At 37.7% G+C, this 16,958-nt stretch overlaps 1 protein-coding gene across 3 annotated transcripts in view; it reads left to right on the top strand.

Annotated features, from left to right (window-relative positions):
* TOX (thymocyte selection associated high mobility group box) overlaps positions 1-16,958 on the top strand; it is a 223,059-nt gene that overhangs the window by 1,124 nt on the left and 204,977 nt on the right. For 2 of the 3 annotated variants that reach the window (XM_027638826.1, XM_027638824.1), the window contains exon 1: positions 404-666. The exons of the other annotated variant lie outside the window; for it this stretch is intronic. In XM_027638826.1, the coding sequence (XP_027494627.1) occupies positions 523-666 (144 nt within the window). In that variant the 5' untranslated portion in view covers positions 404-522. Of the gene's footprint in view, positions 1-403; positions 667-16,958 lie in introns of those variants that run through there. 3 annotated transcript variants of the gene reach the window in all.

Here is a 16,958-nt window from a genome sequence, read left to right as displayed (position 1 = left end):
GCACATGAATAAAACGGTGGCTGTAGCAAACGATCGGGAAGTGCGAGTTGCCCAGAGCACTCCTTTGAGCACACCCCGGCCAAGGGGGGAGCAAGCCGGGAGAGAGCGATGTGTTCAAACCTGCGCGCTCGGGCGCTCGTTCGGGAGCCCGCCGTGGCAGCCCGTGGCGGGCTGCGGCAGCAGATGGCTTTTGGCAGCGCAAACCCCGCCGTGCGCAGGCTCCGCAGGCCCGGCCGCGGGTGCGGGGGGCGGCGGGGTCCGGGGGTCGCGGGGACCCGCCCGGCCCGGCCCGGCCCGGCTCGGCTCGGCCCGGCTCGGCTCGGCCCGCGGCGGACAGCCCGGTCCCGCGCCCGGCTATTGTGACGGTCTCACGTGTCAGAGAGACGTTCCGAGCCGTCCCTTTCATCCCGAGCAGCTGCCTCGATTCAGAGATAAACAGCAAAATAGCGTGTGTCTGTGCTGAGGCGCGGAGGCTGCGGCGCCCGGGTGAAGCCCTCTCAGTTTTCCGGAAAGATTTCCCACATGGTCGCATCTACCAATCACAACAGAAAGGACCAAATTCATCCTGGCTGCATTTCACATATACTCAATGGAGTTATAGAATCCAGGGATAAATCTGGCCCTTTGTGGTGGATGCCTAAGGATATTTCAAGAGAGATCCCAGAGGTATGACTGTTAGCACTGTTTTAAGTAACTGTTTTGCAGCATCTGGCAGACCTGCCCTATAGATTGGAAGTTTGTGCCAGGAATGAACTTTGTTCAGCAGGAAGAGTTCAGATGCGTAGGAGCGTTTATGTGTGCATTATTTTTTTGTTAGTGCTCTGAGTAATCATGGGGCTACTGCTGCCTTTCTTCTGTGGCTTGCTGTTATTTTCTCTATTGTCAGTTTTGTAAATTGTAACAGTGAAGTGTTGCCATGTGAAAAGCCTGGGCTGATATTAATGACATAAGCACCAAAGTGTTTGACGACCCATTTGGTAGTGAAACTGGACAGACGTTATTAAACCTATCAATGATTTAAAGCTTCAGAAAGAAGGTAATGAGTTGAATACACATTTCAGTCATCATTCTTGAGATAGTGTACCAGATTTAATTTAAAAGTTAAATGCTTTGGAAAATCAGGAATTACTTTAATATATTAAATCATTTTCCAATTAAGTTCCTTAAATAATTTTTGGTGTGTTGCACTGAAAATCGAATAAATTAATTTAGAAAGTCGTTTCCAGAATTTCTTTACTAGCTGGCTAAAGCTTCTTTCAAGTCATGCCATGTATGAGGGAGCAAACTGTTCTTTTTAAATGCAAATGAGACACTCATTCTGTAGACAAGTTGCAACTCTTCTATTTCACTTTGCCTGAACTGATAATGTGCTTAAAAGTGCACAGTCATAAGACATATGTTTTATGCTTGGAAAAGACTTACCAAGAATGTTTCAGTATAAGATACCGAGTATTGAACAAATGTCTTTTTCAGATGTCTTTGCCACTGACCAGTGATTACGTTAAATGGACAGAGTAGGTTTGCCAGGCCCCTTTGGAGGCATACACTTAGTGAACATTTCGTTTTTCACCCCTTTCACCCAGCATGATTAACACTGCTGTGAAAACTTATCTGACTTGTTCTAAACATGTCGTCATGTTACAGTATTGTTCTGTCACTCATTTTCAGGCTCTGTGTATTTAAGGAGTTTGAAGGGCAGGAGGCCTGCAGAATTTTGTGTTCGGTGTATTTGGTTGAGTGTTTGCTTGAGTGCTCTCTCCCAGGAAAGGAGATGGAGATGATGGAGTATGATGGATCCACACTCTGGGTCAGAATGCTGATCTTCATTAGGTCTTAACCTGCAAAACTCATTTGAAACTGGATTTTGGTTCTTGTAAAGTTAGTTAAAACTTGCTTTTGGCCCTTATTAGAGGATTTGGCCCTATTTTTCATACCTGGGTTTTGGTCATGTATTTTCTTTTACAAATTTGCCAGACTTTGATTCTTTACATTTTAAGTTTGCTTGAGCTGCTGGTAATTTCAAATGTATTCCACAAATACTTAGTCTTTTAGGTTTTCTAATTGTTCTGTTAGCACTAGTTTTTTTCCTGGTCAGATGATTGCTCATAGCCTGAGTTCCCAGGCACATGCATGGGAGGTATTGACATGCACTTTTCTGTAGCCAAAGGAAAATGCAATAATGTAGATTCAAACGTTCACGTCTTATCTTACAATTTTCAGTTGGCAGGCTTTGTTTCAGAAGACTGCTTAGATCTTTATTTTATAAACCTAAAATAGCATTCTAAGCATCTTAGCCTAATATTTCTGTATCTGCTGTGAAAGCTCGTTATATTCTGCATATATTGTTATGCAGACTTTTCCTTGTTTCTTTTGCATTACCCATGAAGAGAGAAAAGTGAAAGAACAATGCAAACAATGTTGGTTATGACAACTGTGTGAGGTATCTCTTATACAAACAGACAGAATGGACGGTATGCTGTGGTATATAGGTCAGCCTTTGAAATAACATAGTGGAGCTCTTACACTGGACAGATTTAGGGTTGGGGTTGTACTGTTCGACTCTTGAAACTTGAAGCATAATTACATTTCAGATATGTATGTGAATAGTCTGTTCAGTTGAAGTTTATTTTGGGAAGCATCACATTCCGTAATTGAGTTGAATGCTATAAAAGAAATAACTTTGATAATCCAAATGTCTTAATTTGATAGAAGAATATGGCCAGTGATTTTGAGCTGCTTGAAATGATAAGTTTAAATGTTTATGTAAAGAGCAATAAATAACGGCCTTGTGGCTTTCTGCATTGAAGTGTCATCTCCAAAGACTGCTTTGATCGGTACTGTAAGAAAGATTGGTATATTTTAATTTTAATACTTGCAACTTTGCAGTGTTTTCAGATATCTGCTCACATAAAGTGCAGTTATATAATTATAGTTTGACACAGCTAATGACAGGGATGCTGACCTCTGCCAACAGTAGGCAGAAAATAATGGTCTTTACTGCTCCCAATGGTTAGCCCTGCAGAATTATGCACTGGATTCTTCTGTGATTTGCTACCTTGTTCAAAAATACGGGAGCCTACAACTCATCTTTCTTGTATTCACTGGTAGTTGTCAGTGCAGTGGAAAAATACAGCCAGACAGCAGAGGTAAAATGATAGACTGTAGTTGTTTTTAAAGAGAGGAGTAAGAGGAAAAGGGAGGGAGAGGGAAGCAAAACCTTTCAAAATGAAAAAAACAGAGTGGCATTGGGTAAAAGTGGATAAGGAGATATAATACAGTGCTTTGTAAGCAGGTAAAATCCCACTCGTAATCAGAATTCCACAGAGCAAAAGTGCATATATTTATACTCGGCATTTAGACTAATTTATTGTGTAAACTTAACTCTACCATAGAGACTACTCTAAATACAATGTTCCATGGCTGTTTACAAAGTGTACATTATTTCCAGTGGCATGCTCCCATCTAGTCTCTATCTGAAACTCAGAATTGTGGCAAGCAAGTGCTCTGAAGGCAGCTCTAAAGTTGAAATGCTGTGTTACTGTTTTGACAGCATTTTAGATTATGTTCATATTGTTTATTCTGGACATATTTTTTTCACTTAGAGAAGTACTTGTCCTCTACTGCATTAGAATCATACTTTAAATTTGTTGCTGTTTTTTAAAGGAAAGATTAAACAGTTGCATTATGGCTGACTGTTGATTTTTCGAGTGTTAAGTGTTATAGTTTCAAAAATACCACATAGGAATAAGGGAAATGGACTTTTCTTTCCTGTGTTACTAGACCTTAGTATGTAGTCTTAGAGTTTTGGGCAAGCCTCAGGTGTGCCTCCTGAAATTCCAGTGTTTCAGAAAAGAAGTGGTTCCAACGTTAGTGGAATAAAGAAAACAATTTATGTGTGTTCTTTTGAGAAATCTTTCTCAAAGATGTCTATAAACCAAAGCACTTGCAGCAATTTTTTTTTTCTTTCTGTGAAACATCAGTTCCTTCAGAGGAATTATGTTTTATTCTCTTACAGAATGATGCATTTCAACTCTAGGGCATTAGCCTCCATCAGCCTATCATGAGGTCTTCTGAAAAAAAAGTGGAAACAGTAAACTACCAAGAATGCTGAATTAGCTAAACACTACACTACATACGCAGTACCTTTGTTGTTTACATTAAACCAAAGAGCAGCTGGAGCTGCATTTGAGAAGGTGATACTGTGGAAGACTGGGCAGTCCGTTGAATTTGGGGCTTGTTGGGCATGTTAACTGGGAAGAACTGAGTACCCTCCGATCCTCAGATTCCCATCTTAGCAGGACTGTCTTGTCTTGCTGAGAATGTAGAGAAGCATTTGAAAGCGCACTATGTTTAAAACACTGTTTATGTTTAAGAAGAGAATTATCCTAATCATGGTAGGATTTAGATAAAAATTCTTGGATATTTAAATCCCATATTGATGGTAGATATAACAAAGCTTAGACGTTGGAAGTAAAAAGCTTCCTTTGACGGCACTCTCAGCATGGCTCAAGAGTGACCTGAAAGCACCACTTCGTGTGGTGAGAGGGTAGTCCCTGGATCAGTGAAGACCTTGGCTTCTGGAACTGACAGCAGAGGCAATTAGTGGCAGCTTTGTTTATCTTTTTGAAGAGGACACATGCTCTTTGAATGTCTAGCATGGACTGCATACGCTGAAGTACTTATTTTAAATATAGCCTAGATTTAAATGTTTTGTTGTTGCGGTTGAACTGTGTGATTGCTGTAGATCTCTTCCAACTGTAATAGTCTATTCTACTGTTTTAGTTACGCAACTGGGTACCGATTTTCTGCCCAAGGAATGTTTTCTCATTAAAAACGTTGAGTTACAAACTGCTCCAAAACATGGTTTATAACAGATTCGCCAAATGACTCTTAATTATAGCAGTGCTTCCAAAATACTTTCAGGCATGGAATTCACATCAACCCAAATGAGATTTTCTTGGTCATAATGCTTTTCCCTACAGCGTTCAGTTCGAAAACGGCAGCGTTGCATTATTCTATGGTTAGGCACAGATTATGTAGCAGCAGCAACAAACACTGCCCTGCCACAGCAGCGAGTGCACAGAAGAAACTCTCATCCCCCTTCTACTGGAATATCTGCCTTTTATGTTCATCGGTAGTGATCAGTTTTTCAGTCAATAAGTCAGGGCACGGAATAAAGTGTTTAAATCTTGACTTAGACCTTCAAACTTAAAATTGCTTTTCAGCAGACATCTTAGTGCAATCGATATTTGCAATGTCTGTGGTTTTCTTTTCCTTCTTATGTTTGCAGTAAGTACTTTATTTTTATCATTTGAATTTCATATGGCTCTAATAATATTTGTATTTTATCTTTCAATTGCACATACGCTAGCACTGTTCCTGAACTGTTCATTTAGTATTTCTCCCTGGGCTGCTATTTGATTTGCCACAGACACTTGTAGTATGGTTTCCTCCCAAGAAACACGCTGCTTTCTAAGTTGCAAAACATACTTGAATTACATGAGCATCTGACAAGTCCAGGTTAGTGGAAATGTCAGAATGTTTTAGCATTCACATTCTTGACTGTTAAACCACTCTCTACCAATCAAAAGTGGCACGAGTAGCTTTTTTCAAAGGTAGTGCTGGCTAAGCATGGAAATTGAGCTGCTGTGGTGGTACTTTTGTCTCCTGCTATTGTTGTTGATGATTATATGGTCTTAAAGGTTAAATGAAAGTTACTGTAGCTGGTATGTATTTTTGTTATATTAAGAAAATCTGCAGTGAACTCCAGTTCTTATTCTGTATGCAAGAAGAAATCAGAACTCTGAAATCAGACAGCGATAACCTGTACTTAGGGAAATGGGTCAGTAAAGGAAGTATGAAGTCTGCAATGTGAAGCAAAAGATTTATCCAGACAGTTCCTGGCAGAAGAGAAGATTATATAAACATGTAAATTCCTATTGTATCTATGCTACTCTATATGTATATACACATGCAGATTTCTGCTTTGTTATATATTGCTGAGTTTGAAGGAAGGGAACTTACTCTGAGAATACATAATTTGTATCCTGTACTGTAAGTAACTGGGTTTTTGAAGTCATATTCTGTTCACAGTTGCCAAAAGTGTGTAGGTTTGTGTTCATGAATAAGAGAAAACATTTGTTTGTCATACAATACTTGTGATTGCCTCAACCTGAAATAATAATAAACAGAAAATGGAAAAACAATGGTGAAAAGGGGTGATAACCTTTCCAAAAAAGTATAATTGATCATTTGGCAGACCAAGTTGTGAGCATTAGTCATAGAAACCTGCAGATAGTAGAGGCTTAATATCAAAGCTAATGATTTATTTTATGTTAATGACTTTCTGCTAGGGCATAAAAGACTGCTCATAATGGACTCTCAGTGCTGTGTTCAGTTGCGAAGGCTAATGGGATAATCTTACCCAAAATTAAGCTCTTTGAAGTAAATCATGGTGTTGTTTTTTGCAAGTTAACTCTTGAAAATGTATTGGCAAACTGATTCTTTTAAGAACTGCCTGTAATCTTTATAGGAAAATGTAAGACAAGTTCTTTTTTCTTCATTAGCAGTTTTCTTAATTGTGTTGGAAATAGATGTTTATGGTTTTTTTACGGTTCTGAAGAATAATATTCAAGATGTGGAAGTCATTTACTTCGGTGTTTTTATCATAGTGCAATAAGTTTTTGTGAGGCACGGTTGTTTTTACAGGTTGAACAAAGGAAAAGAAGAATTATTATTTTAATGGCTGAGCCAGTTATTTACTAAATGGCAGTAAAACTCTTAGTTTTGCACTGAGAAGTTTTTTAAATCATGTTTACAATTAGTTATAACAAACATTATATTTCAATAAGAGATAATTTGCCTACTAAAGTTCACATAATGTGCTAATCATGTGTAGTGGTTAATAAAGGCCTCCTATCTCACTCCCCTGATGGCTATAAAAGGCTATTATGTTCATGGCAGCAGTTCAGGTACAGCTGCTGTGTGTTAATAATGCATCATTGTCCCACTAATAAACACAGCAAAGGTCAGCAACCCAGAGCACCTAAAACACCCATTCTCTTTCCAAAATATTTATTAACACCTTAATGGTGTATCTATTCATTTTGGTTAGGTTTATATCAGTTAATGACCCTCATGGAATACTGTGTGTTCAGGTTTTGCAACCTACATGCTGTTCTGGGCTGTCGCACTCATCCTTTCTTTTTCATCACAACCATGTGTTGTTTCTTTAAGACTAGCATTCCATGGTCACTTTATGATTAACTTATTTTGTTACTTAGTTTGACAATTTTCATTTTTTTCATCAACTAACTTAAGATTCTGTTTAGAGCCTGAATTTTCATTACTTAAGACTCTTTATAGAAATTCTAACAACATGCTAAAAAACTATGTGACTGTGTAACACATTCTCACGTGTGCACAGAGAGATGCATGTATACATGTGTGTGTGTATGAGCACTACTTCCTCTAGGTTCCACATGTAATTTTATACTAGTTACTTATGTTTTCCTTTTTAGCATAGATTGTTGTATTCATAAAGGTTTTTTAAAATGCATTTTCTACAGACAAAGAACATACTCACATGGGATTTCCATTTTGTCAGGGAAACATGCAAATCAATAGGCCAGCACTTATCTACATTAAAATTAGGCACACTGTAATTTATGGGTGCAGTGATATTGTATTTGTCTTGCATAGCCTGAGATATTCTTTAAGGTAGCCTGGCTATGTGTCCGTAGAGAAAAACAAAAGTGTTAATTGAACTAAATCTCATTTTCTCATCTTGTAGTATTGCCTTTTGGTTTTGGTTACTTATTTTGAAAACCTGATTTTAATTTTTATTTTTGTGCTGTGTGATTTACAAACAAATGTTCAGAGGGCAGAAAAATACCACTATACTTCCATCAAGAGGAATGAAAAAGCTTAGCTAGCTGAAGGGTTTCTATTTGGTGTAGCACATAGCTACAATGACACATTTGTCATGCTTTAAATATATAATACATACAATAAAATATGTACAGGCACAGTTGTGATATATGTAGTGTCTGGCTCCATTGCTATTGTTTGTAGTCTCTACGGTTGTCATACATTGTTCTTTGCACATCATACCCTTACAGCAGAATTTGACACAATTTCTAGCTTTCAGTCCTGCACCATTTTCGTTGCACAATATACATGAGTTTGACAGGGTGTGTTGAGGACAACTCTGGCAAGCAATTGATATTTTGAAGTGGCAAGCGTTTCAGCAGCTGCCTGCTTGTGAAAAAGGAATGATAAGGTATACTGTATTGTTAGTTTCAGGCAAAGCGTTAAGGTTTAAGCTCTGTAAAAATGTACACATTATTCGTCAGTGGTGAAGCAAGTCTTTTATGTTTTTTAGAGCTTAGCTCTCTGGCTGATGTGAACTAGAATGACATTGGTTTAATGGTCAGTAAATGAATAGGAGTACTTTGAATTTGAACCACTGCCAATTTTGCACCAACAAAGAGACTGACAAAAGAAAGATTTTATGTGAAAGCAAAGCACAAGCAATGTTTGGGGAGGTGGGGAGAGGGGCAGAGGAACCCAACAGAAATATTCTCCAATGCAGCCTTGTAATGATTCTAAAATTGTTAAAACACATCCATTTTGCATGGCTCATCGGCTACGAATCTAAGCTGTTTCATCTAATGTTCTTTAAAACCTGTTGTATACACATAGTCTTTTAGAATATATTCATATGGAATTTACAGTGTGTTTTTCTAAATACCACACTGTGCCCTGAAGGCCTGTTGGCAGAACATCAGAGTTGTCCACTGCTGGAGTTCCCAAGTCTCTCTCTATCTGGTAGTGGGAAATTGTGGTTTAATCAGTTATGGCACTTTCAGTGTGTAACATTCATTAGTAAGGCAATTTGTCATGACTGTTAATAGTCAGGATGCATCTGCTCTCTCTTCAGTTATGGAGTGTGATAAGCAAGAGGGCAAATATTTCAATATTTAATAATATTAGCATGTTTGAAAACTGTAATTCAAGGTTAGTGCTCAAAACACAAACAGCAGATTGCTAACAACCTCTTTATTTTTACTGGTTTTACCTTTACAGATTGGATGCTCTTACAAGTTTTGCATTATCTAACTGGGTATTAGAAAGTAAATGTTAGCATCTTCAGTGTTTAACAAAGACTTTTCCTCTGTTGTCATAAATTGAAAGTCAGGATATTTGCAAGGAGTTGCAAATACTTATAATTGAGCCACATCATTTTCCAGTGTGTCAGTAATAAATTGTTCACAGTATCATTTTTGGCAGTAGCAGGCCATTTAGTGTTAGTTTAGTGACCGGGCAGCTTATAATGTAATGTTAGAAAAGATATTCGATGCCTACCAAATAGACAACATGCAATTAGAATAATGTTCTCTTCTCACTAAAAACGAGCTTGTAATCATTGTTCATTGTTCTAAGTATGAAAGGATAAATTGTTTCCTACAGTCAAGAGAAGTTGGAAGGTTTTTTTTCACATATATCTGATAACCCCTCATGTATTACATAATATGATACCTTCACACACAATAGCTTTGTGACACATTTTAATTTTTAATGAAAAGCCCCAAAATTTTAACATAATTATTTCTTTAGAAACTGAGCCCAATCTTGGTAGAATCCGTTCTTGCTGGTAACAAAAGCTGTTACTGTTTAAGTTCCTGTTCAGCAGTTAGTTGGTACGCTTCACTGGATGTTGTCAAAAAGGCTTTTCTCTTGATTGACAACCCCGTAGGAATGTGAATGGAGATTTTAATTGCATATCATGTGTGCATATCAGAGTGAGTGGATTCACTGACTCTGCTTAGCTGTGTATCTCTACAGGTCAGCCATGCCAAAACACTTTTTCTTTAAATAAGCAATTGATATATTTTCTAATGAGAGAGAAAAGGGCATGCAAGTGAAGAATGGACTGTAAAGAGAAAGGGTCTTGTGAATTTTGAAAGAAAAATGTGTGCAATAAGTTTTCAGAAAATTTTAACACAATTAAGAGGTGTTTTGAGGATGTAAATTCATATCAAGTCTAAGTTAGCCAAAGACTGCTGGAATATATTTTTCTTCTGGCATTTGCTACCTGAAGTGTATTTATCTTTTTATTTCTTTTTTCCCCCCAAAAGTACTTTGAACAAAATCAGTTAAAAAAAACCCCACAAAAGTGAGTGGAAAAATTTACTGAGGCAGGCTACCCTTGTGCTTGCACCTTTACAGAGATGTGGGGATATGATGAGGGTTTCTTCATGTGTATGTGAGAGCTAATGGGCTTTCTCATTCATACTGATCCACACTCTTTGAGCAACACTGTTGATTTGGGAGGAGATTTACCTCGATAAGGACCTCAGTTTTAAGTCTGATAATAAAACTGAGTTTTAATATCAACTGTAATATCACTTAAATGTAACAAAGCAAAATATTCATTCTTATGAATAGCAATTAGATTTTGATGTCTCCAATTAGATTCCAGGTTTCATTTTGCATCAGAAACCACTGCATTGACTGTATTCTTTCTAAAGCTCATAAAACATTGGCAGCTGAAAGCGCAGCTACAGGACAGTTGTGAGGAACTTTTAGCTGAGCTAGTGTTTTGTGCCTGTACAGGGACATTGAAATCTAAAGGGGGATGACAGTTGCATTTTTCTGGGAGGACCCAGGGGAAGGAATTGTTAATTAATCAAAAAGTTTCTTTCCTGGTTTGTCCTGGTTTGTTTTGAATGAAAAGCAAATTCACTCCCTTTTGCTCTTTCACTCTTTGTGTAAAACCAGCTCACACTTTCAGGTTATATTTGAGTAAAAAGTATGGGAAAGGAGGATGCCATTGAGGGCATTGTTGAGGGCACATCACCTGGTCTGACAACATACTGTTTAACCATGGCACCTATATGGAGTTTGTTTGCTCTTGTGTTGAATTAAAGTTTATCTTGCTCAATTTCATCTTGAACATCAGTAAACCCTTAGGAGTGCTTGTAAGTGAAAAATAAAGTACCAGGTCCACAAGGCTCCCAAAACCAGGGAAAACTCTAGACTTTGAAAGTCGGAACCTGAAAGAAGTGAAGAACTTTTAGATTTATTTTTCATTGTTAGATTGTTCAACGTGATAAAGCTTGTAACTAAGTTTTTGATAAAAATAAGAGTGGATCCTGAAGGTGTAATTTTGGACTAACCCCAGGACCATTTTTGTAAATCACCATAGTAACTCTTGTAATAATGTTGAGAAGATTACAACATTGATGTTGTAAGGACCTCATGTGTTCAGGACTTTGTTCGGTTACAAAGTCAAACACCTTAATGCTGGAAATGAGAGATTTAAGGATGTTTTCATTTTGCTCTTTGTTATGTTGTCATTGGCAGGAATCGATGAAGTAAAACAGCAGATGTGGAATAAGTGAACACACCATTGCAACTTTATCATTGATGCAGTTGCAAATGGCACCTGATCTAGGCTTTCAGGCAGCCTCAAATCTGGCATTTTCTACATTTTGACCGCTTGACTTTGTAACCCAAATAATATTCTTTCAAAAATACTTTCTTTTTTTGTGTTGCTAATTCATTGGGTCATATCCATGACGTTCATTGTTGTTGTCTATTAGGAGTATTTGAGTCACTTCAGCATTGCTGCACAGATTTTTCTGCACAGATTTTTACTGCAGAGTTAACTCTTGTTAGTAGCAGGGAGAGTCTTGTCATGGTGAGTGAGAGGAGCACCAAGTCTTGCTATGGCTAGTAAAATCTTGGTCTTTCTCTTACCAGTTCCTTCAGTCTGTGGATACTTTGACACAGGCTGTCATGAGGTATGCTTACATTCTAAAGATTTTGGATCAAACATGAGAATATGTGCGTTATTTTGTCATTTTTTTGGTCATTATTTTCTGCCATTCACTTAGAGTATTTCCTTATTCTTACTACTGAGCTTGCAATGGACCTGTAAAAAGCTGAAAATACAGTATTGGAATGCATATTTCTATTTATTAGGAGTTAAAAATAGAAGAGTATCATAATCATCAGGTCTTATTCTGGGTAAGGATGTAACACTGTGAGTAAACATGAGCTTTCCACACACTGTGGTAGCTGACTGTTGTTCAGTCAAGTGTGGGAGAGGACAGCAGGGAAAGGGGGCACTGAGTGTTTAAGGAACTCATCTAAGGAAAAGAGCTGGGGCTGTGGTCTCAGCACTGGTTTAAGCATGTGTTTGTATTTTACCATTACTGAATCCTGGTTTCCTTTCTGCCCTTATGTTTCACGTAAGAAAGGACACTCCATTCCTCCTTTATGTTTTACGTATTCTCCCTGATGAAAAAGCAGGTGAATTACAACCTTAGAGTATCTGTCACCCAGGGATTAGGAATCTGTGCTAGAACAGAAGAAAACATGAAGCTATCCTGTAAAAAGCAGATTTTCTGACTGGTCTTGGCTAAAGCTGGATAACATTTCCACCAGTATGGGCACCAGAGCTATCTCCAGGGAAAAGCTGACCAGGTGTCTAGTTGAGAAGGGATACCACAAGAGGGTCCTGAAGTAACTGTACTGTCAGTGAAGAAGGGGTGTGTGGAGTGTGCCCCAGATTTATCCTTAGTTCTTTGGTGTTAAAAGGTCTGTTAATGTGGATTTACGGAGGTCTTTACATTGCTTTTTTTGTGGACTTGCATGATTCCAGGCAGTGTTTACTGGCTCATGGAATAAACTAACTCCCTGAGCTCCAGGGGTTTCTCTGAGAAATGCTTTCTCTCTTCAGTCCATGAAACATCATGTTTGCTATTCCATTGCTGCATTCATCTGCTACTTTCCTCACTCATGTTCTCTAGAAGTCCTGACATCCTGCAACAAAGGCTGCTGCTTCAGCAGCTGATTCACCATCTCCTGACAGGAACTATCTTTTAAGAAGGTAGAACACAAAAATATCAGGAAATGCTTTTGTGACTGTTATATAGATGAGATCATGTAAGAGAAACAGGGAAAAGTAGTCTCTCCACAAATAGAACCTGGTGAGAGAAAGAGCAGTCTCTCTTTCTGTGGACGGAGAGGTCCTTCAACACAAATTTAATTGCGGAGGAGGTCTAAAGAAACACTGTGAAATGCTATGCCATCTCAAGTCCCATTCCCCACCCCCCTTCCTCCTCATCTCTGAGAAGATCACTCTTCTCCACATCACAATTTGTTATCTCTTAAATTGGATGAGAAACTTGTTCTTCCTCAACAGCAGATCTTATTTCAGCCCTTATCTAGTCATTCAATAACTTATGCCTCTAGCCCTTAAAAAAACCCAACAAACTGAAACCCAAAAAACTAAACAATAAAAACCCCACAAAGCTGACAAGTTTGAAGTACAAGGAGTGGGCCACCCAGTTCTGTGAATTCTTTTTCCTTTAGGGCCACTCCACAGTACTCCATAAAGATAATTTTACTATTTAGTTTTTGTTTTTTCTTCTTCTGGGGTCGATTATTTAGCTGAGAAGCTGGTGAATGAATTCTGCACAGAAATAATTAAAAAGAGTTACCTTAAGATTATTAACCACATGGGTGCTGGAATAATGAAAAGACTAGTTTATACCCATAAAAACAGGGAAGAGAAAGGTCAGAATTAGAGCTGGAATTCCATATTTAGTTTGAAATTTCTAGTGATGGCAGCATATTTTGTATATAGGACTATTACTCTTTGGCAAACCCTGCTATATCTAAACACTTTTGGGTGGGCTAAGGATAAAGTTTCATTTTAACTTGGAATTTTCTTGCTTTGTGGTTTTAGACTTTAGATTATAATAACATTTCATGAACATCAATTTATAAGGTACAGCTCATTGGTAGAAGATGCTATTTTTACACAATCTTAGTGCTAAGTCTGTTGCGTTAGATTTTAAAAGATGAACTTCATAATATGTTTCCTGACAAAGATTTGTATCATCTAGGATACAGAACTGTGACAAGCTGTTTGTAAAATAATTAAACACATCTTGTATTTTCTAACCGTTTTTTCCCATTATCCCAAGGAGGAATACCACCATGTGCAAAACTTTACCCTCTCAGTGCTTTAGTATGTGGGCTGAAATACACTCCTGAATATGTCATTACATTCTGTATGCACCACTTGTTTGTCAGTGTCTGTCACCAGTCCTGCCTTAGTACAGTCTCCTGTTCTTAGTATCTTGTGTTTAGACTCAGTGCAGCACAACTACAAAGCTGCTGTCTTTTTAGTATTGAATTTTTAATATGTTTCAGCATTTGAAATTATTTTGTTACAGTACTGAACAGAATTGGACTGTATTTGAAAAAGTAACCATTCTTTCCTCCTTTGAACTGTGTACAGTACATTGTGTACTCTGTTCTCTCTCTATCTGAGTCTCCAAATTAGTTTGTATCACCTCTGTTATAAAACTCCTTTTCTTCCACCACTATTCTGAAATTGCCTTTCATACTCAGTGTAACCTATGAATTGGTCCTGCAAGTGAGTCATTCCAAGGTTGCTGTTCTTCCCTTATAACTGTATTTAATATAAAATACTGTGCTCTGTGTTATGTCCGTCTTGTTCAGATGGAACAGTGGCTGCTGAGATGAAAAAGCAGAATGCAATATCAGAATACATTTAAATGTAATAATGTCTCTAGAATATTTCTTTTTATGGTGCAGAAATAACAGCTCTTCTGCTGTTATCACTGCTTGGGCTTTTAGAGGCTTGTGGTACCAGGGTATTTCAATGACCGGCTTGGCCTTGCAGCTCTTACCCTAGGAAAAATGCCACTGATGTCCAGAGGAATTTCACATTCTTAAAGGATTGTGATTTGGCCTCAGGTCAGATATATAACCCTATCTAAAGTACCACTTTTCCCTACATAAAGATTTACATAAACTTTAGTGTTCTAGATATCCTGCACATTTCTTGTATTAACAAAATGATACATCTGGGGTTAATTTTCAGGACTATTGCGTTTTATACTTACTGGCCCTAAAGAAACCTTACTATGAACATTAAATTCATTTTCTACTGACTGTTGTTTTTCCTATAAGTACATCTGCATTCCAAGGTCCATCAAACACAAAGATTTTAACGTAATAAACCAGTATTAGCTATCACACTTACAACATCACATTTTATCTGTCCCTCCTGAAGTTGCAAAACTATGTCTGAGGTTCATTTGAGTTATTCTTTCCTCAAAAAATAATCAGTTAGTTTTATTTTTCCCTGTGTAGTGGATCAATCCAAAGGGGATTTCGTTAGCAAGACAGAGGCACACACAAGCTGTGAATCTGGGGTAAGAAACAAATGCACAAACCCACTGATACACTGCCTCTCTGCAGTAGTCCTTGCAAGATTCCCTACAAGTCTTTTTCTCGGTAAGTAGGATAAGGAGTGCTGGTAGTTGTAAGAAAACTTCAGTGGCTGAGGGAAACTCATGTCAGGAAACTTGTTTTTGTTGTGAAACAATTGCATGTTGTTCCATCCGCGTATTCTCACTTGGAGCTTTCAGAAACGTGACCCACACGAATCTGGGATACTCTCATGGAGTGATTCAGGCTGCTGCCTGCATGGGACATCTCCATAGTTCCTTGAAGACCAACTACTTGTAAAAATGTCCATGTTTCCTTTAAATACCCATTTCAAATTCAAAATCATTGCATAAGTAGATACATGTGACTAAAAAAATCAGTGTATTTTCCTGATACAGGGAGTTTGTGCTCTGCTCCTTTGATCTGCTTCTCCACCTTTTTCTATGTTACAGTTTTGTTGCTGTGATCTACACCAGGCTGTGTGTGTGGTTGAGTGCTGTGGGCCTGGATGATGTGAACTTATGGTACTATGATTGTTGTACATTCCATGAAGACGCTTCCATGTCCACACAGGATGCCTTATTGTAAAGATACTCTACTTTGAAAGCAAATGGACATTACTGCTTCCTAGTCCTTCAGACTAAATTTTTGTCTTAATTGGTGAGCTTCTCTGGTTTGCCATGTGACTGTAGGACATCTACCAAGCAAAGAGTTGATAGAATTCACCTTTTAGTTACGATTTTAAATGGGTTTTAGCTAGTTCTGAAACTGTGCCCTAAAATTACTTGGGGATTTTTCAAAAGAGTGAATATGCTTCAAATTGATATGGGTGCTAATGTTTTTGTGTGTGCAAGCCCCATGTACATGTCCTAAAATTTAGCAATGGATGTGATTCCAGTGGCAAGCAGTTCTACTTAAAAAGAGATTGAATATGATTTGGCATTGGTAGCCTTGGCTAACCGAAGTGTATAACAACAATTCTAGTTTGCGGTAGTTTTAAGTCTGTCTTTAAAAGTGTTTCAGGAATCAGTTTGACGTAGAAATCTGAGAACGTGAGATGCACAGAAGGAAAAGTTTCTATCTGTCATGAAAAATCTGTATCTAGCTAGAGGCTGCAATGATTGTGAAGAATGATAGTATCTCATTCATTCAGTATGCATTTTTGACTGTCAAAATTTGCATATATTTAATGCATTGAACTGTTTTAAAAACACTATTCTTAGGATACATGTCAAAATATTTTCTGTAATGGATGAATTTAAATCTAATGAACATATTCATGTTTTAAACTCATTGGCATTTTTGTGTCCAAAGAAGTGCATAGTTTATATTTGTATATAAATATCTTACGTGTCCTATATTTAGAGGTAGTATATATAGCTCAGGTTTAAATTGAATTTGGATGATGTTCAGTTGTAACGCATCTTACTCATCGATACAACTTTATGTAGTTGTTCATTAATATTATCTTAAAAAAGTGGATAAATATTTTATACCTACAACCTATCTCTTATAATTGGGGTTTTCAGTAGTGGAATAACAGAATGGAGATGAAGTTGCATCAGATACTTGTTTTGTGCAAAACTTGGTCTGTGTGTGCAGTGCTTATAAATAAAGGTGCAAGAGCAAATAGTCTAGATGTCAGGTAAGATGACATCTGTATAAGCTCTCTGCTGAGTTCT

This window comes from Corapipo altera, unplaced genomic scaffold, assembly GCF_003945725.1.
Source record: "Corapipo altera isolate COAL_440 unplaced genomic scaffold, ASM394572v1 49, whole genome shotgun sequence".
Classification (NCBI taxonomy): Eukaryota; Metazoa; Chordata; class Aves; order Passeriformes; family Pipridae; genus Corapipo; species Corapipo altera.
Note: the sequence above shows the minus strand (reverse complement) of the source record. Positions and strands in the feature narration are given on the sequence as shown.